This window comes from Rosa rugosa, chromosome 3 (genome assembly GCF_958449725.1).
Source record: "Rosa rugosa chromosome 3, drRosRugo1.1, whole genome shotgun sequence".
In the NCBI taxonomy this organism is placed as follows: Eukaryota; Viridiplantae; Streptophyta; class Magnoliopsida; order Rosales; family Rosaceae; genus Rosa; species Rosa rugosa.
In genome coordinates, this window is record NC_084822.1 from 37,385,764 (window position 1) to 37,413,089 (window position 27,326).

The 27,326-nt window shown below is 40.3% G+C and overlaps 1 protein-coding gene and 1 long non-coding RNA gene across 2 annotated transcripts; one reads left to right on the forward strand and one right to left on the reverse strand.

Annotated features, from left to right (window-relative positions):
* Positions 1 to 11,602: 11,602 nt before the first annotated feature.
* On the reverse strand, positions 11,603 to 12,466 carry LOC133741046 (uncharacterized). The gene is made up of 3 exons (XR_009861578.1): positions 12,287 to 12,466; positions 12,044 to 12,195; positions 11,603 to 11,962 (listed from the first exon to the last, which is right to left on the reverse strand). It is a non-coding gene; the product is annotated as an uncharacterized LOC133741046 (long non-coding RNA).
* A 2,557-nt stretch (positions 12,467 to 15,023) lies between these two features.
* On the forward strand, positions 15,024 to 17,307 carry LOC133741496 (mogroside IE synthase-like). The gene is made up of 2 exons (XM_062169391.1): positions 15,024 to 15,737; positions 16,323 to 17,307. The coding sequence occupies exons 1-2, from the start codon at positions 15,081 to 15,083 to the stop codon at positions 17,043 to 17,045; spliced, it is 1,380 nt and encodes a 459-aa protein (XP_062025375.1). The 5' UTR covers positions 15,024 to 15,080; the 3' UTR covers positions 17,046 to 17,307.
* The last annotated feature ends 10,019 nt before the right edge of the window (positions 17,308 to 27,326 follow it).

Sequence of the window (27,326 nt, forward strand, 5' to 3'; positions counted from 1 at the left end):
CAATTCTTGTCTTATTCCATATTTTTCAATCATGTGCAAATACATAAATACGAGACGTACGGTGTAGCATAATCATCTTCGTCCCAAGATCTGTGTTTTTCATTTCACAAGCTTCTCTTCCTTTACTTGACCGTACTCAACATCAGTTTGATTAGTGCTGGTTGCATGAATGTTATATGTAAAGAAAAGGAGCGGTGATGCAGGGAGGACGGCTATGCAAATTAAGCAGGAGTCAATCTCGTTTGTGGTTGAAGCAGACAAGGTTAATTATAGTTGTACTTGATAAGAAGACCAGGCCGAGGTATTATATATGCTATATTGATTGGTTCTGCACTTCAGATATTTTTGTAAAAAGATTGCTGGCATGGGTACTCTTTTGGGAGCAAGTTCTTAATGTAATTAAGCAATTTACAAGAGAGTTTTTTTTTTTTTTTTTATGACAGGGAAAACATTACACAGAAAAGAAAAAAAACTCTAACAACACCCCCTCCCAGCTGATCCAACTAGAATACTAGGCACACAGAAAATTATTATATGCCTAAAATGTCTTTTATAATAGAAAAGAAAAAATTCATAATACAGTAATATAAAAATGTTATTATGATCAAGTAATAAAAAATTAAAAAAATAAATAAATATAAGGAAACTTTTATTTCTGCCCCCTTCACCAATTACGTGCATTGCGCGAATAAGAGGCTAAATTATTTATGCATGTGTCAACCGACCTTGATGCACTACTAATTAACACCATCGACATGCATTTGTTTGTGGAATTATCAACCACAACTTGGTGGATAATTCTAGACCACACTACACTCTGCTTGCTAACTCACATTTTTCACTACACTTGCATGAGCATTCTAGATCATGTTCTAGATTAAGATTACTCTAATAGCTACTCTTAATTATAAGTTAACTTAGATGTTTGAATGTGCATTAACTTTAAACACTCTTCATAAATGTACATTGATGATACTTTGAACAATTTCAAAATAATTTAAATATCGCTTTTGAAAGTGCCTTGGCGAAAGTTTTCTTGCTCTTGCTCTCTTTTTCCATAGCCTTGCTTTAGCTTTCTTCTTCATTCCAACTTCACAACTTTTAGATTTTGGAATATTTGAAATTACTTCTTCATCTGCTTGATGTGCTGGAGTCATCAGCTGCTTTTTACTATTTTTCTTCTTAACTTATGGTTTTGTGGCCATATATTGCAATTGAATTGAAAAGTTTCTGTCATCCTAATTTTGAAGATCAATCTTTTTTTTTTTTTTTTTGTCAAATATTTTGCAGTTGTCTCCATAAAATTAGAGCATATCTATTTTGCATCATTTCTCTGACTCTTAGTAAATTATGCTCCGAGCTAGGAACCAATAAAACATCATTAATATATTGAGTTCCTAAATTAATTAATCAGGATAAGATCATAATGTTTTCTTTTGTTTTCACCATTTCTCCATATACTAATTTTACTTAAGAATTTTTTGAAGTATCAAGATTAGAGAAAATTGACTTATCAGAAGACATGTGGTTGCTGCAGCCGTTGTCCATGTACCAATTCTAGTTTTTGTCTCTTCAATTGCAGAGTGATAGGTATAGAAGAGTTTCTCATCTAGCTCATTTTTTTCTGAAAAATCTGCTAGGTGACTTTCAGTGGCGGACCCATAAATTTACTTCTATGGGGGCGAACTTGAACTGTAATAGTTAAATGATAGGCGAAAATTGTAAAACTACAATCTAAAGATAAAATTTTACTATTAGATTTAATCTTCATGAGAAACTATAAGAAAGATTTATAATATTTATAAAAACATGTATAAGAATTTCAATTACTAGCTCCTAGTGGGGGCACAAACTTCTTACTTTCTTAGTATACCTTCAAATTCACATTAGCAACCAAAACTTCTATATAGAGAAGAGCATGTATATTTTTTGAGTGGGTACGGTGCATCAGCCCACACTTGGCCAATGCTGGGTCCGCCAGTGGTGATTTTCCTTGAAGAAATAGTTTTCCTCTATATAACCTTATAAGTTTCGGCATTTTGGTTTTGAGTTTTTCTATTGGAACCTCCAAATTTACTCACTTGACCTCTATGTTTTTTAACCCTCTTATCAAATTTTCAAATACTAAATTTACTCACTAAACCTCACTAAACTTCCTCAAATAACCTCACTCATATAATTTGCAAACAAATTATTATCTTTAAAATAAAAAATTTAGTCATTTCAATGATTTAATCACTCTATAAATCTTAACTAAATATACATTTCTTAATCAAACTTGAGTTTCAAAAATTAATGTCTAATCAATAAGAAAATGACATGAACTATTATTTTTTTAAAATTTTTTTTTCTATTTTAGCTGTGCAAAAAAAAAAAATCATTTGTTTTTATTCTAAAAAAAAAATCATTCGTTTTTTTAATGTTTATTTTTTTTTCTGTATTTTTTGTACCACATGATTAATTATTTAGATATTTTTTATATTTTTTATTTTTTACAAATATAATGGATTGACTTATATTTAGGTCATAAATCATAAGATGAATTATTTTGTTTTCCCTCACCAATATGCGTTCAACATATATATCATACATTTTTATGTCACATGATCTTAATACATTTTTATATATTTAATTCTTATTAAATATATATGAATGCTTTAATGAGTATGTAGTGAAATTGGAAAATGAAAATAGATAAGGAAAATAATAAGAAATTCAATCTAATATTATTGAATTGGGAAGTCTACATAAAATAAATGTAATATTTTTTTGGTATAATTATTGTCCTTAATAGTCATTTTATATTAGGTTATATATGTCATTTAATAATTCATAATAGAGTGAGGTCAAGTGAGCAGATTTGGAGGTCCCAATAGAAACTCTCTTTGGTTTTTCTCAAAACCAACGATCTTTTTTTTTTTTTTTGGCAAACACATGGAGAATAATTTATTGTCTCCTTGATTTTTTTATTTTCCCAATATTTAGATCTATCTCCTCTACAAAACTATCAAATTTTTTTATCTTTTTCATAATTCTGAGATTGAAAATTTGAGTTTAGATTGGAATGTTACAGGACTTTCATTCCAGCTACTCAATCATTTTTCATAAGCTTCTAGATAGCCTATTAATTTTGTCACCTAAAGAGTCAATATAGATTGAAATGTCATAGGACTTTCATTCCTGCTACTCAATCATTTTTCATAAGCTTCTAGATAGGCTATTGATTCTGTCACCGAAATAGTAGTTATTATTGGATCATATTTTCAAGAAACTAATGAGTATTTTTTCTACCACTCTAGTCTTACTGATGATTTCACCAAAGCTCTTAATTGATTCACTTTTTTTTTTTTAAATCTGTAATAGTAATTTTTTTTTTTTTTTAAATAGGGCCGTACTGGCTGCCTTCAAGCCTTGATTATTAATGAAACTGCAGAATACATGGGGGGGGGGGGGGGTGGGACATTTTGCCTAAACCCCAAAATACAATAAGCATAAAGAGAACAACTCGAGATAATAACAGGAGTCTCAACTAAACATATGTATTCTAACAAGCACCAATTAGCGAATAGTGTACAACTTGCTACTCTATTCGCTTTACAATTGCGGCGACACACCGGAAAGATATTGCTCACGTGGAGCCATAATTTACTAATATTATCAGCTTTCCCACTATGTTGCCACCGGACAAACAATCCGGTAGCACTTAGTTTCATCCTGCCACTGGGAGGTTGTGACCATTTGACGAAGCAAGGAACTCGCCGCCTAACCAGAGCAGACAAGGCACACAAGGTGTGCAGTCCGGGACAAAGCCCACGTCGCCCTACCACAATAGTGTAGGGACTTATTGCCGGCATAAAGCCACATTTAACTAAATATAAAAACCAACATAAATAAAAAACATAAAAAACCAAATCAACCCAATCTGGGCCCAATGTCATAGTCCAGGTCCACAATCTAACCAGAAGAGTAAAGAGGGACCAGCCCACTGGCCCAAACCAAATCGCCACCGTCGCCACCTTGAACCACCATTGTTGTTCGACCATCATCTCCAGCACCCCACCACCATGATCCACCCAACTAGATATGGAGCGTCCAAATCCCACCAGAGCCAAGAATAAGGCGGAAATCAGAACCATAGCGTCCCCAGACCAGGACGAACCGGAACTCCAATCCCATCTTCCATTGTATCCCAGACCCACCAAACCCATAGATCCAGACCTCCACCGCGTCCCCAGCCCCAGACCAGATCGAATTGGAAAACCGCTCCAAACGACCACTGCGCCCCCGATCTGACAACCGCCGCTGTGGCAAAGTAACGACGATCCATTCAGGCTAGCACCAGCCTCCACTGACCCCCAAAACACCATGTTTAGAACCCTGAACCTGTCAACCAGACCCCGAAAACCACACCAGGCCAAGCAGACAACGAATTGACAGCAGTCCGTCCGACGACAACATCCAAGGGATGCGCCGCCGGACGGAGGAAGAGAAACGATTGAGGTTTTCAGGAGCGTGTAGGCGCATTCTCTAGACTCAGAAAAGATCATATCTGTAATAGTAATCTTTAACGATTTCATAATATTTCATTTTCAAATTTTTTTCATCTCTTTTCATAGTTTGTAGTTTAACGAATTGCAGTTCCTCGAAACTCTTTCTTTATCAAATCACAAGCTTTCCTTTGATGTAGTCGCTCTTATGATTTTTGAACAGTTTACATCATCCATTGCTTGCTGAATAGCAAAAGAAACATTCTTATCTTGTTATTTATTTATTTATTATTATGTTGAAGGATGTCGACATAATGTGTGCCTCTACAAACTAGGGTTTAGAGTTGTAATAGGAATGTGTTCTAGGTATTCAATTGTAATCGGATTCTATTACCTTTTTGGTACCTTGTAACTCCCTATTTAAAGGGCTCCTATTATCAATAATAAACACAATTGCATTCTCCTACAACACGTTATCAGCACGAGCTTTAACCCTAGCCTAAGAAAAAAACAAAGAAAAAAAACCCTAAAACCAAAACTGCAGCCGCATGCCCTAACCTAAGAAAAAAAAACCCTACAGCATCCCAGCAGCCTCCAGCCTCCCTGCAGGCCTCCAGTCCACGCAGACCTGCACACCGCCTGCGCACCCGCAGCCCCTGCACACCTCCTGCGCACCTGCCAGCCCACCGCAGCCTCCCTGCCACAGCGCCACTGCTGCGCGCTACAACCTGCGCACCAGCCCGCGTTGCTCCTGCTGCAAGTCCCTGCCAGCCTACCACGACCCCGCACCAGCCCTGCAGCGCATCTGCCCCGCAGCCCGCGCAGCAGCCCTACAGCCCGCCACCGCAACCTGCGCGCTGCTACTTGCGTCCCAGCCTCCCTACCGCGCTGCTGCCTGCGTTCCAGCCTCCTGCCGAAAGCTCCCCTGCACCTTCCTGTTGCTGCCCCGTACGTCCCCTAGCAGCCCAAGCCGCGAACAGCCCAAGCACCTGCAACCCGCGAACAGCCCGCCTGCTTGCACCTGCAGCCGCGCACGTCCGATCTGCAGCACCTCCGATCGCTGCAGATTAGGAGGAGGAAGAACAGAGGAAAGAAAGAAGAAGACGCGAAGGAAAAGAAGAAAAGAAAGAAAAGAAGAAAAGAAGAAAGAAAAAAAAGGGCAGGCCTGGGCCGAGAAAAAAAAAAAAAAAAAAAAAGAAGGAAGGGGAAGCAGGCTTGGGCCCGGAAAGAAAAAAAAAAGGGAGAAGGGCAGCCTACCAACTGCTAATTTTCGATCAGATTCCGGCAACCCTAATTTAGCTACACGCCTGCATCAACACGCGCGTGTATAAAGAATCGTGAAACAAAGCTTCAAATTACCAAGTAAGTTTTTACCATTAAAGTTCCTGCTTTCTTGTATTTTAAATTCCTTTTATTTCCTACAGAATTTTGGAATATATGAATATATGAACATGTGTGGCTTTGAGTATTTAACAAAGCGGAATTGTGGGGATTCGCGCTTAACGAACAAAGAGTGTTCGTATGAACTAAGAGTGTTCATAATTAAACGAACTAAGAGCGTTCGTATGAACTAAGAGTGTTCATAATGCTTGGACCAAGAGCGTCCATAAAGCATCAAATTGTGACCATATTAAAAACATCATTATTTGGTCTAATCCAAAAGAGATTCTTGGAAATCGATTTCTTGGTAGCATAGCTCGGAAATCTTATTATTGTTAGTTTTCGTGGAAGTTTAGCTCCGAAACTAATTCGTTCTTGTTTCACCCCTTTTTCAGGATGTCAAACTCGAACATACTCGATTTTGTTCCATTGGATTATGCAGGCAAAAGATACCTATTGTGGGCTCGGGATGTTGAACTCCACCTTATTGCCCGTGACTTATTGCATACAATCCAAGAGCTTTGTCATATAGAAACAGCTCCAGATCCTCAAACTGAGAAAGATATTTCCAGGGCACTTGCCTTCATGAAACGTCACATGGATAGTGACTTCCAGTTTGAGTTCATGAATGAGGATAGCGTCATAAAGCTTTGGCAAGCGCTTCGTGAACGTTATGGCAATGTTCGTGACTCCATCCTTCCGAATTTAGAAGCAGAATGGAGTGATCTTCGCTTCTCTGACTTTGATACAGTCATACAATTTTATTCGGAAGTCCTCCGCATCAGAGCAATGATGCACTTCTGTGGCAAGACGATCACAGAAGAACAATTGATTGAGAAAACCCTCAATACCTTCCCTGTCTATGCTATGAGGTCCTGTGACTTATTTCGGACTCATATAAATGCAAGACGGATCACAAGCTTTCAAAAGCTTATTGAAGCTATGGAAATTGCTGAAAGGCAAGACAACGAGCTTGTGAGAAGAGAAATTGATAGGCTTCGAGATAGCTATCCAGAGCATCGTCCCATGGCTAGAGAAAGTCGCCATAGACGTCATGATCCATATGATCAAAATGCTCATGAAGGTAGTCGCCAAAGGCGACAATCACGCCACCGTAGGAGCAGTGATTTTGAGGGACTAAGGGTTGGAAACCATAGAGCCAACGTAGGCCATGGTCATAATCTTCCAACGCCTCAGGTCCTAGGGAACATGCACATTGCGCCAATGCGCCTCAATCAAGGGAGAATCCTCTTCATGGTATCTATTTCTGATATGGAACGTCTGATCAATGGGCCTGAGTTTGCAATGTACCTAAGAAGGTAGCTGCCTCACAGTGATCAAGACATCGAGTTCAAGAAGACTTTAAATCTGGCGATGAAGACAAAATGCCGCAGATTTTTAGAGTAGTCTTTTATTTCCAAGAATTTTGTAATGGCAATATGCCTTAGTCAATAAATGACAATTGTATTAACTCTTTCTCATGTGGCGCACCCAATGAAATATGATGTCTAGAAAAGTCATTGAGATTAATGGTACTTAAGAGAGCCTCGCTCCACCAACATCTCTCTACTTCCCGGGTCATATTTGATTGGAGTTACCAAACGGATAGAGTGACTACAATGTGTCTTAGTTTGATTTTATTTTGGATTAGATTTTGGAAACTTTGATGTAATCATTGGCTATTAATAAAGTGTCAATTCTTTTACTTAATGTCTTGGACATACCTTAATTCGAACTTTATTATATAAGAGCCAATGGTTTTCATGTGGAAACACATTATGAGAATGGACTGAGTTCCTTTGCATCACCTCTAATGACTACGGACATAAACGAGTCTTAGAGAAACTTATGTGTCGCTCTAGTGGGTTGTATGCAACCACTATTCGAGTTATTGAATCCAACCATGTCATGAGAGACGACTTATGGGATTCTGACACATATAGGCTTTGACATGATGATCCGTGTATTAAAGACTTTACACGGACATCCATTTTCAGAACGAAGAAAAGTAAGAACCAAGAATTGGTTCGAGGAGCTGCACATGCCCCTCATGGCGCCATGATTGTGCAAAGACCGGCCATACATGGCCGGCGCCGCCTACCCCCTGCAGCAAATACATGGCATTGAGGCCATAAACTCCTCTCTCTACTTCTCAAGTCTATTGTGACATTATGGCTTAACCAAAAGCCTCATTGGTTGATTATAAAGCCCATGTTTCGTTCTGTAAAGCCTGTTATTTAGGATTGAGACCATCCTATGCAAAGGAGATTGAGGAAATAATTCCATTCTTACAACGAATCTAAGGGAATTCTATGGATTTGATCAACCAACTTGCGGACCGTATAGATGTTTTATGGTGTTGGTTGATACGCAAACACGCTGGTCACGTGTTGTGCCATTATCCACTCGTAATGCTGCTTATACTACACTCCTAGCACATAACATATGGCTACGGGCTCACTACCCAGATCATCCGATTCAGTCAATTTGACTTGATAATGCTAGAGAGTTTACATCGACAATTTTCGATGACTATTGCATATCATTGGGTATTGATATCAAGTATCGTATTCCCATGTACACACCCAATTGGTCTAGCGGAAAAGCCACCATTAAACGACTACGATGGTAGCCCGGACATTGGTAATGCGCACCAATATTTCCGCTTGGGTTATGCAATATCGCATGCAGCTATGCTAATTCATCTACGACTCATAGCAGCCACTCAACTTTTATTTGTGTTACAGCTAGTGACTGGGTTCGAGTCTAATATCTCGTATTTATGCATATTTGAGTGTGCGGTTCATGTGCCAATTGCGCCGCCACAGCGCATCAACATGAGTCATTGCAACGAATGCATATATATATTTGTTGGACATGAGTCTCCAACTATAAGTCCGCTATGTAGAACCCTTGACATGCGATCTCTATTTCGCTGGATTTGCGAATTGTCACTTTGATGAGACAATCTTCCTGTCGTTAGGGGGAGATTAGAATGTCAATGTTCAACAGGAACGACAGGAATTGTCGTGGTCTGTCCCCACTATGTCTCATCTTGATCCCCTAAAAGTGACGAGATCACATATACCTGCTGCAAACATGCCTGCAAGGATTGATGTCCCCACAAGAGGACATGATGCCACCCAGAGAAGATGGGTACTGCACCACTACCATGGATGGTGGTATGGTGACGCCACAAAGGTGGCATAATGGCGTCATAGGCCATGGGTTCCGCTAGAGAGAGTAGGAGACCCATAGGTTCGATGGATTCTCGCCCTAAGAAGAGAGCGAGTTTGGCACAACTTGATCCATTGATCATTGATACTCAAAATCCGTCTCATGAGAATATTTTGGATTGTGGTTATGTCCAAGAGACATCGTTGGGGGACGCCTCAATGTTAGAACCAATTCCTGAGAATAGAGATCTCTACGAACTACACTAGTGTACATGAGGACGTGGAATTATTGAGACCAATGACATCGAACCTTACTCCGTTGAAGAATGCCAACGTAGAGAAAATTGGCCTAAATGGAAAGATGCGATCCAGGTTGAATTGGGTTCACTAACGAAGAGGAAGGATTTCGGGCCTGAGATGCCAACACCTCCTAACATAAAACCTGTTGACATTAATAGGTCTTCGTTAGATAGCGTGACGAGAAAAAGAGATGGTAATCTCACCTTATGGCGCAAGGTTTCTCACAACGCCCTGGAATCGACTACGAGAAGACATATTCTCTCATAATGGATGTCATTGCACTCCACTACCTTGTCAGTTTGGTAGTTTCCAAATAACTGACATGCAGCCTACAAATGTGGTCACTACATATCTTTATGGGGATCTAGATACGGAATATAATGAAGGTTCTTGTGAACTTCATTTACCCAAGTCAAGTGGCTCTAGACCACGGAGCACGTTTGCAACGAGGTTGAAACACTCACTAAAGTGACTACTTGATTAGGAAGGGATATGATGAGCTATGCCCATGCGTTTCCATGACAAGTTCCGGATTTGCAATTGTCGCGGTTTATGTTGATAAACATAATTGGAACACTTGTGAGTTAAGGAAAACCGCTGAACACCTGAAATCCGAGTTTGAGAGGAAGGACCTTGGGAGAACACGGTTTTGTATACCGTGTCAATAGATGCTTAGGCATTTTGATAAAGTCAAAGATGCACTTCCATGGTCGTCCGTAGTCTATGCCCTAAAAGGGATCCGTTTCGTCCCAGGGATGATGACGAAGATGTGTTAATAACAGAAGTGCTTACTTATGTACAATAGGCGCATTATTGTACTTAGCACAATACAAGACCGGACACCTCAATTGTTATGAACTTGTTGGCTAGATATAGCCCCGCGCCAACGCAACGCCATTAGATTGGTATAAAGACAATCTTTCGATATTTGAGAGGTACGATTGATATGGGCTTGTTCTATCCCTACAGAGAAAAGAGATAACGGAAGTGTGGGATCGGACCCCACAAGGCAAAATGCCACCTTCCGTGCTCCTCCTCCCCTCCATCAAAATGACAACAGGCACTTCTAAATATTGAAGTGAACCAAATCCGATCTGAGGATAATGTAGCGGACTTATTTACTAAGTAGTTACCAAAATCCACCTTCGAGAAACATGTGAAAAGCATCGGATTAAGAAAGTTATCCGAACTCCCATGATTGTAGCAATCAGGGGGAGATATTGACATCAGGGGGGAGGCATGATGTCTACATGTTCGATCTCGAAGAGTGAAGGACGTGTTGTGCTCTTTTTGTCCTTCGACCAAGGTTATTTTTGTCCCACTGGGTTTTTGTTACCTGGCAAGGTTTTTAACGAGGCAACAATCAAAGCGTCATCGCCAAGTTTGAGCGGCACAAGGGGGAGTGTTGAAGGATGTCGACATAATGTGTGCCTCTACAAACTAGGGTTTAGAGTTGTAATAGGAATGTGTTCTAGGTTCAATTGTAATCGGATTCTATTACCTTTTTGGTACCTTGTAACTCTCTATTTAAAGGGCTCCTATTATCAATAATAAACACAATTGCATTCTCCTACAACATATTATAATTTTTTTTTACCTTAGCTGTTTCACGGAATGAGTTTTTGACTATAAAAATTAAAAAGTAGTAAGAAACCATGTACAAAAACCCACTTAGTCAGTCTATTAGTGTGGTTAATTAAGCATATTATTCCAAGCTTTGCGCGCCTGCATGTAGCACGTGGTTTCCTCGATGGTTGAATTCACCACTTCACCTGGAAGGTGTGTGTGACTGGCATGGATGCAGTGGCGGACTTTGGATTATTTATACGGAGGCATATTGTTATATTCTCTTTATTTTAAGATGCTGGAGGGAGTATATGATATGTTAATATTTAAGATTTTATATATGGTAGGTCGGGCGCATGAGCCCTCACTTGCTTCCAGCTAGATCCGCCAGTGCATGGGTGCGATGAATGCGAGGAAACGTCATATTCCACTAAATGACATTATGTCACTACTAGAAAAAGTACCCATCACACACAGATCCGTGTGAAATCATAGTATTCCACACGGAAATCTTTGTGAAATCATAGTATTCCACACGGAAATCCTTGTGAATACGTCAATACATCCGATACAGCGACAGATTATATATCTGTATGTATTGCTGGCGTTGCTAAAGCTATTTACACACGGAATTGTTTGTCCGTATTTAGCGGGTCCCACTCTCTATCCCACCCATTAGTAATTTTCGGAATAAATGTAATTCATCATTTTATAATAATTCATATATTCAGATATTTATTTTTAGTTCTTCCATTAATTTTGAATTTATAATAATTCATTTATTTTTAGTAGTTATTAGTTAATCTCTTTGAATCAGAGACATCAAACACCCTGAGCGCCGGTCTGATCAAACACCTGATCCCGACCTGCTTCACCTCCATCTTCGAACTTGACCTCTCCTTTTTCTCGCCGTGGGGTCACGCGCTGCTCTCGCCCTCCGCCTCCTCCACTGACTTTGCCTTCATGGTGAATCAGCAGATCTGTGTATGAACAATTCAATGTCAAGATCCCCACTAGATCGAGTTATGAGTCTTGTTTGCACCTAATGAATTCCTACACGAACATCACAATAAGATTAGCAAATCAAGTGAAGAGGGATGCAAATTGCTGTGTTGAACAGGTTCATGCCTACACCTGCAGATCTACAATCGATGAAGAACAAACTGTGTTTGATTCAAAGTCATCTTCTTCATGTTTTTTCTTCTCTTAAACCTCGATCTCTCGTGTTTCTCAGTCATAGATCTCTCCTTCTTCAGATCAACCGATACTTGAAAGCTTCTGTAAAGCTGTGATTGAAGGATTAATATCGGTAAGTCAAAGAGATAGCAAGAAAATCACAAGAAATATCAAACTGACTAATTGAAAACCATGCCTCACCTGTAGAGGATTTAAGATTTTAGAGTAGGTTTGTTGGCGGCTGGACTTTGTGGTTATTAACTTAATAACCTATTTGCACCCCTTTGTGAGAGAGAGAAATCAGAAGAGGAGAGAGAGAAATTCAGAGTGAGATTTGAGAGAGAAAGAAAGAGAGAGAGACGTGTTTATGACTCTCTTTTTTTGTGAGAATAATAAGAGAAAAATTCAGCTACCCTTCCCAAACTATGTTGCCAAGGCCAATTTGATATCCGAACTCTCAAAAGTATCAATGTGATACCCAAAGACATATTTTAACATCAACGTGATACTTCCGTCAAAAATTCGTGATGGTTCTGTTAAAACAGTGACGTGGCAAGCACATGAAGACCAAAAACAAAGAAAAAGACCAATTTACCCTTTTCTTTTGTTAATTCATTTTCATTTTCTTTTTCCTTTTCCTTCTTCTTCATCTTCTCTGATGATCTGGGAACTTTCCCAGAAAACTTGACATCATCATCATCAGGAGGCCTACTTTACTACTACCCCAGCGCCTCTTATCCCCATGAAGAGGTGGTCTTGGGGAGCTAAAGGGGTTGCCTAGATTCAAAATTCCCACTGTCCTCAAACCCATTGGTCTCGTCGCTGGCGCTGTGGATAGTCACGACTCTCTCATCGGCACCCGGCACCGTTTCGTCGATTCGAATCTTGGACTTGGTGTCGACCCTAAGTTGCTTCACAATTTCTCCTCCTCTTCTGATTATGCTCCCGATTTTCTTCACCAGGCACAAGTACCGGTAAACTGTGTCCTCGGCGTCAATGATGAATTGCTATCTTTCCTCGCCGGGGTTTCTTCTCTTGTCGCCGCCGCCTCCTCCGCCGTTGTCAGAGTAATCGGACTAAGAATGGGAGCGATTTCCTTAACTATTCCTCTAACTTGCCATCGATTATCTGATTCCCCCCAATCAACGACGAAGTCAGTTCAAAAACCCTAAGTTTGGAAATGTGGGGAAATTTGAAATTAAAAATTGGGTTACATATCTGGAAGTAGAAGAAGATCTGGGTTGGATACCTTTTTGAATGGAGAGAGCTGCGACTGTACTTGGATTGGGAATTGGAGATTACGGTCTCTCTCTGCGATTTAGATTTATATTTGTAGGGTTTTGACCTCTTATGCCCATGGTTGATTTTGGTTTCCAATTTGAGAACGAAATTTTGGGGCTTATTCAGTTTAATTTTGAGAGAGAGAGAGAGTTGTAATTTTGGGGGTTCTTCGGTTTTTGTTGTCTGGTCTAAGTTGAAGATGAAAAGCATATCTTTTTTTTTTAATATATATATATATAACAAAATTGGTGTAAAAGTACGACTTTACCCTTAAAATCTAGTCACATGTACGACACGTGATCATTTTTAACGGAACCGTCACAAATTTTGGACGGAAGTATCACGTTGATGTCAAAATATGTCTTTGGGTATCACATTGATACTTTTGAGAGTTTGGATATCAAATTGGCCTTGGCAACATAGTTTGGGGAGGGTAGCTGAATTTTTCTCGAATAATAAATACCATTTATTGGATACAATCATAGTTAGCCACTACAATTTCAAAGTAATTGAAAATAATACTGAAATTTGCATAAAGCAATTGAAAAATAAATATTCACACAGAGGTATGTGTGAAGCTCACATTTTGCTGGAAATAATGTCCTAAACATAATAGTTAATTAGTTTTTGCTTTATTTTGAAGTAGTATTCAAACGGATTTTTATATGTAAATTCTAACTCAAGCGGATCTCTGTGTGAGTTTTTGACACATGTGCATAATTATTTGAAATATAAATAAATTTTTACACGGAAGTCTACGTATCACCATCATTCATACGGAAATCTGTGTGAATTTCATACCAAAATCTGTGTGAATTTTCCCGGCCTCACTTTAGGATATATTTCACACAAATATCTGTGTGAATATAATTTTCACACAAACATGTGTATGTATCGCAATATTTTTCACACAGAATCATATCTGTGTAAATATCCGTGTGAATGTCATCTGTGTACATGTACATTATATGAAAAAATAAGGGTTTTATGTACATTATATTTATAGTTCGCTTGGGTCACCAAAATCTGAGGGGTCACTCTTGGATGCGCTTCGCATTTTAGAGTGGTTAAGTGCTTGAGTCTATGTCTACACAATGCCATATCTCCTAAATACTTGCTTCATTTGGTTCATTCCGGCTGAACTTAGGTAGAAAATCTACACCCCACACGTCCATGCGTTTATTTTTATTTTTTTCTTTTTACTAAATTATTAAAAGTTAGAAAAAATTTATTCTCCAGCAAACCAACACGAAACAGAGGTCTCGCTACTCTGTTTTTGCCTTCGAATAAAGCTGTATAGTGTAAAAAACAAAAAATTGATAGCGTAACGGAAGTATTTCATTCTCGAGAAAGAAAGAAAAAAATATGTACACACATTTTGCGAGGGGAATACTTTCTGTAGAAGAAGAGACAGTGGCTGCATGATTGATAAAGTCATAATATTTGTGGCTGTAAAAAGTGACAGTAGCTAGTGAGAGAAAACACGTCCATTCCTGTTCAAAAGTTTATTGCTTGAAACATCTAATTAATGGACGCCATGTGCATTTCGGTGGCTGCAGTTTTTGGTTTCAGAAATAATTGATACACATGCATGATTGCCTTTTTTTTCTCTTTACGTTTTTACTTAAATTTTCCACCATAAAATTCTTTGCTACCTCTATTTTCAATTTAAAGCTCAAACTACCCCTTGTAGAAAGAAGCACAAACGAAAAGAATGGAGAAGGAACAGAAAGCCTATTACGAAGCTCATTGTTTGGTCCTACCCTTTCCAACCCAAGGCCACGTTAATCCCATGCTCCAATTCTCCAAGCGCTTAGAGCGCAAAGGCCTCAAAGTCACACTCGTCACAACCCAGTCATTTCACAAGCTCTCATCATCGCCGTCCACGTCCATTACATTAGAGAGCATATCCGATGGCTATGACGAAGGCGGGCTGGCGGCAGCGGAGAGCATTGATGCCTATCTAGACAGCTTCCGCGAAGTCGGGTCAAAGACCTTGACGGGGCTCATCGAGAAGCTATCGGACTTGGGGCACAAAGTTGATTGTATTGTTTATGATGCGTTTATGCCTTGGCCGCTGGAAGTGGCCAAAAGGTTTGGGATTGTTGGGGTAACTTTCTTCACTCAGTCTTGTGCTGTTGACAACATATACTACAATGTCCAACAGGGTTTGCTCAAAGTTCCATGTACTAATGAGTCTGAGATCGTGCTTCCGGGATTGTCAGTACCGCTACAAGCTTCGGATATGCCTTCTTTCGTTTCTGTACCTGAACAGTACCCGGCTTTCTTTAGAATGGTTGTGGATCAGTTCTCCAATGTTGGCAAAGCTGATTTGATCCTCTGCAACACATTTTATGAGCTGGAAGTAGAGGTAGTAACCAATCAACCTACGCTAGAATTGTACTAGCTTATATAATAGCAACCAACCATATAATTTGAAGACATTTTTATGGATTTTTACGCATACCCTTTGTAATTCATTGCTCTGTAATAGTGGTACTACATATTCCTGTCGCATAGCTTTTGTGAAGGGAGTCCGTTTTGTGTAATAGTGGTACAATATATATCCACCGTTTTGTATAGGTATGCTTAATTGGTCAGACTATTCAATTGTTGCTTAATATGTGAATGTTGCTAAAAGTTTTGGGTAGGTGGATTATTTCAGGGTGTTAAGTTGTTGTTAGGTGATCCAATTTAGTCTGATCGTCGGTGTCGGCTTTGGCAACGGAATGTTGAAAATAAATTAGAGCGTAGGTTTATCTCAGATTATGAACTAAACCCTACCTCACAGAGAGAGAGAGAGAGAGAGAGAGATTTATATCAAGCAATAAAAATGAAGTTTAACTTTTATGTATTGTACTTCGTCGAAAAAACTTTTATGTACTGTACATGTGTGTGATTCTTTAAGATATATATGCGTACATTCTGTTCTAATAAATTGTAAATTGTGGCACAGGAGGTGGATTGGATGGCAAAGCTCTGGCCATTGAGGACGATTGGTCCAACCATACCATCCATGTACTTGGATAAACGACATGAGGATGACAAAGAATATGGCTTCAGCCTCTTTAAGCCAAATAGTGATGCCTGCATGAATTGGCTAAACGAACGACCGAAATGGTCAGTAGCTTATGTGTCATTTGGCAGCTTAGCAGAGCTAGGAGCCGAGCAAATGGAGGAATTGGCTCGCGGTTTGAAGAAGAGCAACATCTATTTCTTGTGGGTGGTGAGAGAAAAAGAAGCAACCAAGCTCCCAAAAGGGTTTGTGGAGGAGATATCAGAGAGAGGTATGGTGGTTTCATGGTGTCACCAATTGGAGGTTTTGCAACATGAAGCAGTTGGTTGCTTCGTGACGCATTGCGGTTGGAACTCGACCTTGGAGGCTTTTAGTTTAGGGGTTCCAATGGTTGCAGTGCCACAGTGGACTGACCAAAGCACTAATGCAAAGTATATTATGGATGTGTGGAAAATGGGGCTTAAAGCTCGGGCTGATGAGAAAGGGATAGTGAGACAAGAAGAAATATCAAATTGTGTGAGAGAAATATTGGAAGGAGAGACAGGGAAAGAAATTCAGAAGAATGCTTTGAAGTGGAAAGAATTGGCTAGAAAGGCTGTGGATGAAGGTGGAAGTTCTGATAGAAACATTGATGAGTTTATTGCAAAGCTGGTTCAACACTAGCTAGCTAAGCTTTAGGCTATGCTCTATAATGTCCTCGAAAATATAAGTAAGGCTATATAATAAACTTCTAAGGTGAAATTTAATGTAACTTGATCTAAGATTTGTGCTTCGTTTTTGCAAACTTGATTAAAGGGCATAGCTGCATGTGTAGCTTATAGCACTTGGAATTGTAATAAGATACTATGCGATCGAATCTCCTCTTTAAAGAGGATGTTTTCATCCTGGCTTTTAATCAAATGATTGATGATCTGCTTCATTTTTAGCACACGTTCATGGATTGGAGATGAGTCAAACTCGACTAATTTTATCACACTGTGCATGTATGTGTATGTATGCTAAATTAATTAAATGACCAGAATGAGTGAATTTCAATCTGGTTGAGGTTTTGGAGGGATGATATCCCCAAAAGTAACTGGGTAAACATATATATCATTTCAATTATTAAAATGCATTCAAATTGATCGGGTGACGTCCTCGTTTTACTTATGATTCCTCATTACGAATAGTTCATATTGGAATGGTACAAAACAGGCTAGGGAGTGCTATGTAATTGAGAAGGAGTTTTCTCCTAATTAATAAAGAGTTGTCAGTTGATTTAAAAAAAAAAATTAAAAATTAAAAAAAAAAAAGTGTGCTATGTATTTAGTATATATCCTCCTTGACCTGTAGGACCCTGTCCCAAAGTGTATACATCTGCAGAAAGTTCATATTAAAAACCTCCAAAAGTTAACTTGGATTTTTGGTCAGTTGAAGATGATCTGTAGGGTACAATGACAAGCAAAGCATATCTATATTTGATCTCGATCTAGAAACACCCTTTAATCAACCGCACTATTTGTGATTGCAATTCCATTGTACGTGCATAGAGAAGAAATTGAAAAGGATATCAAATTTCATTCCACTCAATATCAGCCTGGGGATCATGATCTGTTTTATGTGGGGAACTGGGGACAATAACCTAATGTAATCATGCTTCTTCTTTCCAACATTTCCGGCTACATGAATGCATGCTTGTTTCTCGATCAGCTGAATGGACCAAAACCAATCAGTCAACTGCTTATAGTTATTGTAAAACTGGTAGACATGATTATAAATCAAGTTGGCTGAGTTCGTAACTCTAGCTAATACGTATACGTAACCTAGCTCACATCGATCAAGTGACAGATATATCCGAAATGGAAATTATTCTATACACTGAAGGTGTAAATGACTCAACACTTATAAAATGATCTCAACCCTTCATATTTATAATTAATATTTGTTTGGCTCCAATTTTGCTGCAGCTGGTCAACAGTCTCTTTTCTTGCGCGGGCGTGCCAGCACCGTTCGGGTGCGGTCGTCGGGGATGTCCCTTGACCTGACTTCTTTTCAAGCGATTGTAGACGAGGAGAGCACCAACCTCGTCTGGGGATTCTTTGTGCCTCGTGGCGAGGACTTTTGCTGAGCTTCTTGAAAATCACAATCGATACTCGATGTTGTAGATCGAGCAGAGCGAGAACCACCGGGAAGTGAGGAGAACTTGCTAAAGCGTGACTTTAGCTTGGCTGGGTTGCTAGGGCGTTACCCTTGCTTGGCTGGTTCTGTAACCGTTGTGGTCGCGGCACTACCGTCGGCTCCCGAGGAGACTAGGACCGAAGTACGTTGACAGAGGGTTTGGTGGCACTGAAAGTCGGCTTCTGAGAAGACTAGGACTAGGAGTGTGATCACCGCTAAGAGAAAGAGAAGGAGAGGAGTTGCTCTTAGAGAGGTTTGCTCTAGAGAGAACTTAGATCATCTTAGAGATGTTGTTGTTGTATGTGAATGGGTGTCTTAGAATGAGAGGAGAAGGTGTTTATATAGGGAAGAAAAAAAAGAGTGAAATGATGAGTGGAAGAAAAATAATGAAAGTAGATCTAAGTTCACTTGTAAAATATGGAAAAGATAGAGAAAAGATGAAATGAAAGCAAAGCATGAAGGTGCAGCAACATGGAAGTGGTGATGATCTATTAAAGAGATTGTAGAAGAAAAATATATCCAAGGAAAAAGAGAAAAGCATCTAGCTTTCTTCATGTGGGTAGGAAACATGAACATGTGAATATTGAGTTGGTTTTAGGTCAGTTTCTGCCCCTTTATTCCTTCAATTATTTCTCCAACAAGCCTTCAGAATTAGCCTTCGACTTCTTCATAAAAAATGTTCCACTATGAGTGTAGATCATCCTGAAAAATTTTCAGATTTTTATTCCATGTGGTTGGGCCGAAAATGCTGCTGGAACTCTTACAGGTCCAGTTTTCCAGTTTTGCTTCTGTAGAAAATTGGGCTGATTGTTTGAAGGCCTTCCACTCAAAAAAAGCTCTGGCACTCTTCATAAGAAATGATCCTTGGGCTGTCTAGAATGGATCTGCAGAGTTTCAGCTCATTTCAAGTTCATTTGGTCAGTCTGCCGCCCCTCCTTCCTTGTTTAGCTCGGTTTCTCCTAGCCGAAGTAGGAAAATGTGCTAAAGTTGACTTTTCATGTTTCCATGCTTCCATGCTTTCATAGTAGGCTTTATTTAGCCTCTAAATATATATTTCGAGCTTGTCGACAATATATAGCTTGAGCCACTGACATTGGCTCAATTTCTCCAAGACGTGCCTTGTCAGGCCAAAATGTTCATTTTAGGTCCAAACATTGCCCCCCAGACCTCGAAGTCAAAGGTCTTCGTCTTGACTGAAGAGGTCTTGAATCAGCACTCCTCTTATAATGTCGTTGCTCCAAAGCCACTTGTATTGGCTTGACTAAAATTACTTGAACAGTAGCCTCTCTCCCTCTTAATTATACATAGTGAGCATACATATATTAATCGCCAGTCTTCCTTCGCGAACCATCCTTTGCGAGGCCATGTAATTAAAACCACTTCGCTGCCAACAATTCGCAACCCAGCTTTCGCCACAATTATTGGCAAAAATATTGATTTGACCTCCTCCACTGCTAATACCATACTAGGTATATTAAATGCCTCTTGTATATGTGCCCAGACCAATACCAATGGCCTCTTAAGTATATTAGCAAGTTCCAGCCATTATTAGGCAAGAACACAATTTTTTGCATCCTCCGCGACGCACAAATTTGAAACTCTTTTTGTATTTTTGTATTTTTGTATTTTTTTTTTTTTAATTTTAATAAGACATTGTGAATCAAGGTTTAGACATGCGGCCCAAGTATAGTTGTCTAGACACAAATTTTCTTTCAAATCCTTTGGGCAACCTTACTGAAATGGCCAGGTGGGGGAGGGCGAACAAGAGAGGCAGAATCCATTTTGGCATGAGCTACTCCCACATAGTGGTTTAGGCCCATTTGCACGCACTTCTGGATTCAAGAACCTGTCATGAACGTTGTCCCCTTTCTAGACACCATTTCACATAGGCTATACTTACTAAGATGAGAAAGGTCATAAGTGTGAAGACAGTTCAACAAGTGTTAATAAAATCCGCCCTTAACCTTAAGGGACCTGAACTAGGCACCAATAAGGAGTTTAGGCCAATATTAACAAAAGAGACTTCACCTATTCCGTTATGATTCACAAATGACGAAAATAAAAATGAAAACTGAAAATTGACAGGAAATTTAAAAACAAAGAAAGAAGTTAGCAGCACTATATTTGGCTAACCTCCAGAAGGCCACGGGGGAGGCCATCTATGCTTCACTCCAAGCTCCGATGTATCAAAATTTGTAGGGTAAAAATCCCTCCTATGAGAGCTTGTAGAAAAAGAACAAAGATACTTCTCGTTGAAGAATTTGGAGGAATTTGGCTCGTGAGAGGGGTATTCTTGCCCCCCAAGTATCTTTGTTGGTTGACGAGACATGATCTCCAATTGTAATTTGGAAGATGACGGTGTCCCAAGATCGGCTTTGTCGCCAACTGTCGCCAACTTCTCTTGATCAAAGGGATGATCATGGGTCATATCTTGCCCCCCATGCATCTGATCAGTAGCGACATATTTGGCTTGATCAGTGGAGACATCAGATATTTGTTCAGAGACAATTTTCTTGTCTGAAGAACAATCTTGTTGATGACGTTCTCCATAAATAGCCTCTATGTAAGGCTGTGATTCACCAGTGAGGCCATTAGGTTGATTGCCACCTATAGGCAAATCAGCCTCATAAATGACCTCTTCTCGAGCGTTCTGCTCAATTTCTAGGTCCCAATCGCGAAACCTCTGCTTTGTTTTTGCGATCAAAATGGCCATGTCCCTGGCTTGCTTTTCTTTATTCCTCTCGATGTTGGCCATGACGATGGCGAGCTGTTCATCAATGCTTGCCCCCTCTCCACGGCCTCAACATGGAATTCTTACCACTAAACTACAGCCACAACGTTGTATGTTAAATTCAACATAATCAATTGTGTATTCCTTTAAAGTCCACGTAGCTGGGTTGCTAGGGCGTTACCCTTGCTTGGCTGGTTCTGTAACCGTTGTGGTCGCGGCACTACCGTCGGCTCCCGAGGAGACTAGGACCGAAGCACGTTGACAGAGGGTTTGGTGGCACTGAAAGTCGGCTTCTGAGAAGACTAGGACTAGGAGTGTGATCACCGGTAAGAGAAAGAGAAGGAGAGGAGTTGCTCTTAGAGAGGTTTGCTCTAGAGAGAACTTAGATCATCTTAGAGATGTTGGTGTTGAATGTGAATGTGTGAATTGTGTTTCAATGTAACCTCTATTTATAGGCTACCATGCCAACTACTTTGGCATTAAACAAATGAAAGTGGAGCACTAATTGGAGATAAGGGAGGTGGAGGTGTAGGTGGAGCACTAATAGGAATGATGAATTTGGGAGATAAGGGAGGTGGAGATGGAGGTGGAGCACTAATAGGAATGATGAATTTGGGAGATAAGGAAGCACTTTCGGCTCCTTTATTCCTTCATGTATATCTCCATCAGAAATTCAGATTCTGGCCATGATGTCTTCATAAAAAATGTTCCACTATGAATCTAGATCATGCTGACCAAATTTCAGAGCTTTCTTCCATGTGGTTGGGCCGCAAATGCTGCTGGACCTCTTACAGGTCCAGTTTTCCAGTTTTGCTTCTGTAGAAAATTGGGCTGATTGTTTGAAGGCCTTCCACTCAAAAAAAGCTCTTGCACTCTTCATAAGAAATGATCCTTGGGCTGTCTTGAATGGATCTGGAAAGTTTCAGCACATTTCGATTTCATTTGGTTAGTCTGCCACCCCTCCTTCCTTGTCTAGCTCGGTTTTTCCTAGCCGAAGTAGGAAAATATGCTAAAGTTGACTTGTCATACTTCCATAGTAGGCTTTATTTAGCCTCTAAATATATATTTCGAGCTTGTCGACAATATATAGCTTGAGCCACTGACATTGGCTCAATTTCTCCAAGACACGCCTTGTCAGGCCAAAATGTTCATTTTGGGTCCAAACATTGCCCCCCAGACCTCAAAGTCAAAGGTCCTCGTCTTGACTAAAGAGGTCTTGAATCAGCACTCCTCTTATAATGTTGTTGCTCCAAAGTCACTTGTATTGGCTTGACTGTTTCCATATAGGCCTCTAAATAGGCCATAAAGCTTGAATGCCACTATTGAATTGCCTTTGTCATGAACTGACGCTTCCTTTGCCAACTTTATTGCCCCCCATGGATCTGGCAAAACTTGGGCAGGTTGTAGGCAATCAAAACTTTAGCGTGCCCCCCATGTGAAGGAGACTGCTTTTGATTGCGAATGAGGATCCTTCTCTTCCTTGGTGGTAGCTTCGCCATGTGTATAGCAACAAGTATCTGCCTTGTTTGCTGGCTCTCTGTTGATTTTTTCAAATGTAGGTGTTGGAGCCGCTTTCCTGGCTAGATCAAGGCCTATAGTACTTGGCGAAATAAGATGCAAAATAGCAAACTGTTTGCTTTCATTTAATCCTTCGCGAGTCTTATGCCAAAGAGGATGATTGGATCATGGCTATCGTCATCATGACGTGTGACCAATTGAAACCACCATATTTTGCTGCAACTTTAGCATCTAAAACCGCATCGGTTTTAATCATGTTTTAAAAAACATCAGGCCACTATGCTGGCCCTGCGGTGATAGGAAAAGGTGGAATATCTTCACTGCCGCCTTAGATGCGATTCTCAAGATTGAATAATGACTCATTAATTATCAACTAGGGTCACTCACTGGCCCAGCTAATAAATTAATCTCCAAACATATTTGAGCTATAAATCAAAGCGTATTGGAGAAGTATTCCTTGCGACCTAGAAATGGCATCCAAGAAACCATTCGTTATCGATCAGGCAGATGAAATCACTGAGAAAGCCGCATTCGTCTGGCGAACTAACATGAGTGTTCGATGTAGAAGTCAGAACGGAGAGGAGAGAAGTCGACTGATGGGCTTTGGTGGCGGTGATAGTCAAGCGAGTCTGGGTCCCACACCTCGCGATCGTTTGCCAGATGATGCTATGGCCTATTATGGGCTTCCCATCCGCCGTCCCATAGCGGCTCTTCGGCAGGTGCCTGGTGATTTTAGTAGTTGGGGACCAAAGAGGAAAGTGGGCTACTGGCCTACCGTCGCTCCCGAGGAAAATATTTGGTATCAGGAGAACCGAGCGAGAGATTTGGCCTGATGGGATGCGGTGGGTATCACCCAAACCATCGATCTATGCTTCTGTCTTCCCAATAATACTAGCCCTGCACCGCTAGCTGCCGCTCTTTGCTTCTGGAACACCTCCAGCAATACATTCGATTTCCGGTTTGGGCAGATGAGCATAACTCTGCTGGATGTTCTTACCATCACGGGGTTGCCCATTGACTTTGACCCCTATGTGCATGGTCAGTTTGATGGCACTCAATTTTCTTTGAGAATGGATATGGCTGGTCGAGGGCATCACAACAGATCCTACCCATCCTGGCGCGAATATTACTGCACCTGGCGTGACCATACAGGAGGTATCGCATTCCTGGAATTCTGGCTTTGCAAATTTATCTTTTGCACTTCTTCCAACAAACCTACTGGACCTTGGAATTCTCTGGCCACTGCTCTCTACAATGGTATTTGCGTTGGCCTTGCGCAACCTGTATTGGGTGCGTTATATCGCTCCCTTTATAGAGCCGTAATGCGCCCATTTGATACCGAAATTAGTGGCCCCTTCTGGATCCTTGCCTTTTGGCTGCAGATTTATTTCCCTCTCTTCCGTCGCGGTGATGTTCCAAAGGAACCTCCAGTTGATTCCCTTTTGGGGAACTGGCTTTGCCGCAACGTAAGGTATCGAGCTCCACCCTACTCCGAGTGTTTTATTTACTTGTACTTGCTGGGAGAGATGCCGGACCCAAAAATAGTCCTTTCTAGGCGATTCCCTCCTCCCCTTGATGATGGCTTTCTGCCCAGTGGACGGGATCATAGCGAAAGAGCCTTCCTGGCCTTTCATCGCGCCATCTCCTGCTTGGATATTCGTCTTGCCACTGAACGCGTAAGTTACAAAAATCCCTAGCCAAACCCCTTCTTTTCAAACCTCAACCCAGGGCAATGAAGTACTCGTCCAGCAGCCAGCACAGGGACAACGCGGCAATGCCGGCTCTACCCATGGCCACCGCCGGACGGGAAATATTTGGAGGTGTTGGTGCTCTCCCGCAACGCTAGGGCTAAGAGAGAGAGAATATGATATCTTAAATATATTGAATAAATTAAAGGTTGCTTTACTTCCAAGATTTATTCAAAAAAGAAAAAATCTATTCCCAAGTGTAAGACCTAATTTAGACTGACATATGGAATTTCATTAGTCACAAGTGTGGATTACTTAAGTAACAAATATAAAAGATTACATAATATATTTGCTACTTGCAAATAAAAAAAAATAAAAAAAAATAAAAAAAAATTCTAACCTTGTCCCACTGGGCGTGCCAAAATGTTTATTTTGAAGGCCGGTGGTTGAATGTGCTTCAAGAGAAGAAAAAATTCTAACCTTGTCCCACTGGGCGTGCCAAAATGTTTGGCTCCAATTTTGCTACAGCTGGTCAACAGTCTCTTTTCTTGCGCGGGCGTGCCAGCACCGTTCGGGTGCGGTCGTCGGGGATGTCCCTTGACCTGACTTCTTTTCAAGCGATTGTAGACGAGGAGAGCACCAACCTCGTCTGGGGATTCTTTGTGCCTCGTGGCGAGGATTTTTGCTGAGCTTCTTGAAAATCACAATCGATACTCGATGTTGTAGATCGAGCAGAGCGAGAACCACCGGGAAGTGAGGAGAACTTGCTAAAGCGTGACTTTAGCTTGGCTGGGTTGCTAGGGCGTTACCCTTGCTTGGCTGGTTCTGTAACCGTTGTGGTCGCGGCACTACCGTCGGCTCCCGAGGAGACTAGGACCGAAGTACGTTGACAGAGGGTTTGGTGGCACTGAAAGTCGGCTTCTGAGAAGACTAGGACTAGGAGTGTGATCACCGCTAAGAGAAAGAGAAGGAGAGGAGTTGCTCTTAGAGAGGTTTGCTCTAGAGAGAACTTAGATCATCTTAGAGATGTTGTTGTTGTATGTGAATGGGTGTCTTAGAATGAGAGGAGAAGGTGTTTATATAGGGAAGAAAAAAAAGAGTGAAATGATGAGTGGAAGAAAAATAATGAAAGTAGATCTAAGTTCACTTGTAAAATATGGAAAAGATAGAGAAAAGATGAAATGAAAGCAAAGCATGAAGGTGCAGCAACATGGAAGTGGTGATGATCTATTAAAGAGATTGTAGAAGAAAAATATATCCAAGGAAAAAGAGAAAAGCATCTAGCTTTCTTCATGTGGGTAGGAAACATGAACATGTGAATATTGAGTTGGTTTTAGGTCAGTTTCTGCCCCTTTATTCCTTCAATTATTTCTCCAACAAGCCTTCAGAATTAGCCTTCGACTTCTTCATAAAAAATGTTCCACTATGAGTGTAGATCATCCTGAAAAATTTTCAGATTTTTATTCCATGTGGTTGGGCCGAAAATGCTGCTGGAACTCTTACAGGTCCAGTTTTCCAGTTTTGCTTCTGTAGAAAATTGGGCTGATTGTTTGAAGGCCTTCCACTCAAAAAAAGCTCTGGCACTCTTCATAAGAAATGATCCTTGGGCTGTCTAGAATGGATCTGCAGAGTTTCAGCTCATTTCAAGTTCATTTGGTCAGTCTGCCGCCCCTCCTTCCTTGTTTAGCTCGGTTTCTCCTAGCCGAAGTAGGAAAATGTGCTAAAGTTGACTTTTCATGTTTCCATGCTTCCATGCTTTCATAGTAGGCTTTATTTAGCCTCTAAATATATATTTCGAGCTTGTCGACAATATATAGCTTGAGCCACTGACATTGGCTCAATTTCTCCAAGACGTGCCTTGTCAGGCCAAAATGTTCATTTTAGGTCCAAACAATATTTTTATTAATAACCTAAGAGTGTATTTAATATAATCTAACCATCCATTTATGTCGGTGCAAGTGCACGTCGGTGCACTGAATCCTCCCCCGTTTATTGTAAAACTGGTAGACATGATTGATTTATATTGCTGAGTTCGTAACTCTAGCTAATACGTATACGTAACCTAGCTCCCATCAATCAAGTGACAGATATATTTATTGTAAAACTGGTAGACATGATTATAAATCAAGTTGGCTGAGTTCGTAACTCTAGCTAATACGTATACGTAACCTAGCTCCTATCGATCAAGTGACAGATAGATCAATTTTTTTTATTTTTTTTTGACAACGACAGATAGATCAAGTTCGAGTCCCCCTTTTCTATTGACTTGTATATATACTGTAAATACAAATAAAATAGAACTCTAAAGTCTAAAGGACTAGCTCCGAAGCTTTCGATAGAAAGACGAAGAAAGAAAAAGAGAAAACAAAACCAATACCAAAACCGAGTGCTCCCAACATGACTACAGTGTTAGACTTTAAAACCCTCACTAAATCATTTGACGACTTGTTCTGAGATGATGACGGCAATTCTTCAAAGGACCACCGCAGAGTCTCCTATTGTTTGAATAGCTGTCCGCTCCGATTGCATCATTAATAATGTTGAAGGTGGTGACTGGCCCAGACAGTTGATTGTTGGCCACGCTAAATGTTTTAATCCTACTGTACTGACCAAGTTCTGCAGGAATCTGACCAGAGAACTGATTGTTGTCAAGCTTAAGGACATTCAGGAAAGTACAATTGGAGATGGTATTCGGAATTTCCCTGAGAAGCTGTTGGATGAGAGATCAAGCGGGACGTAACGTAAGGGATCAATTTATGAATATCATTGGGAATTGATCCACTGAGGCTGTTGCTCGAAAGATCTAAGCCTGTTAAGCTTGTACAATTCACTACGCCGCGAGGAAACTGG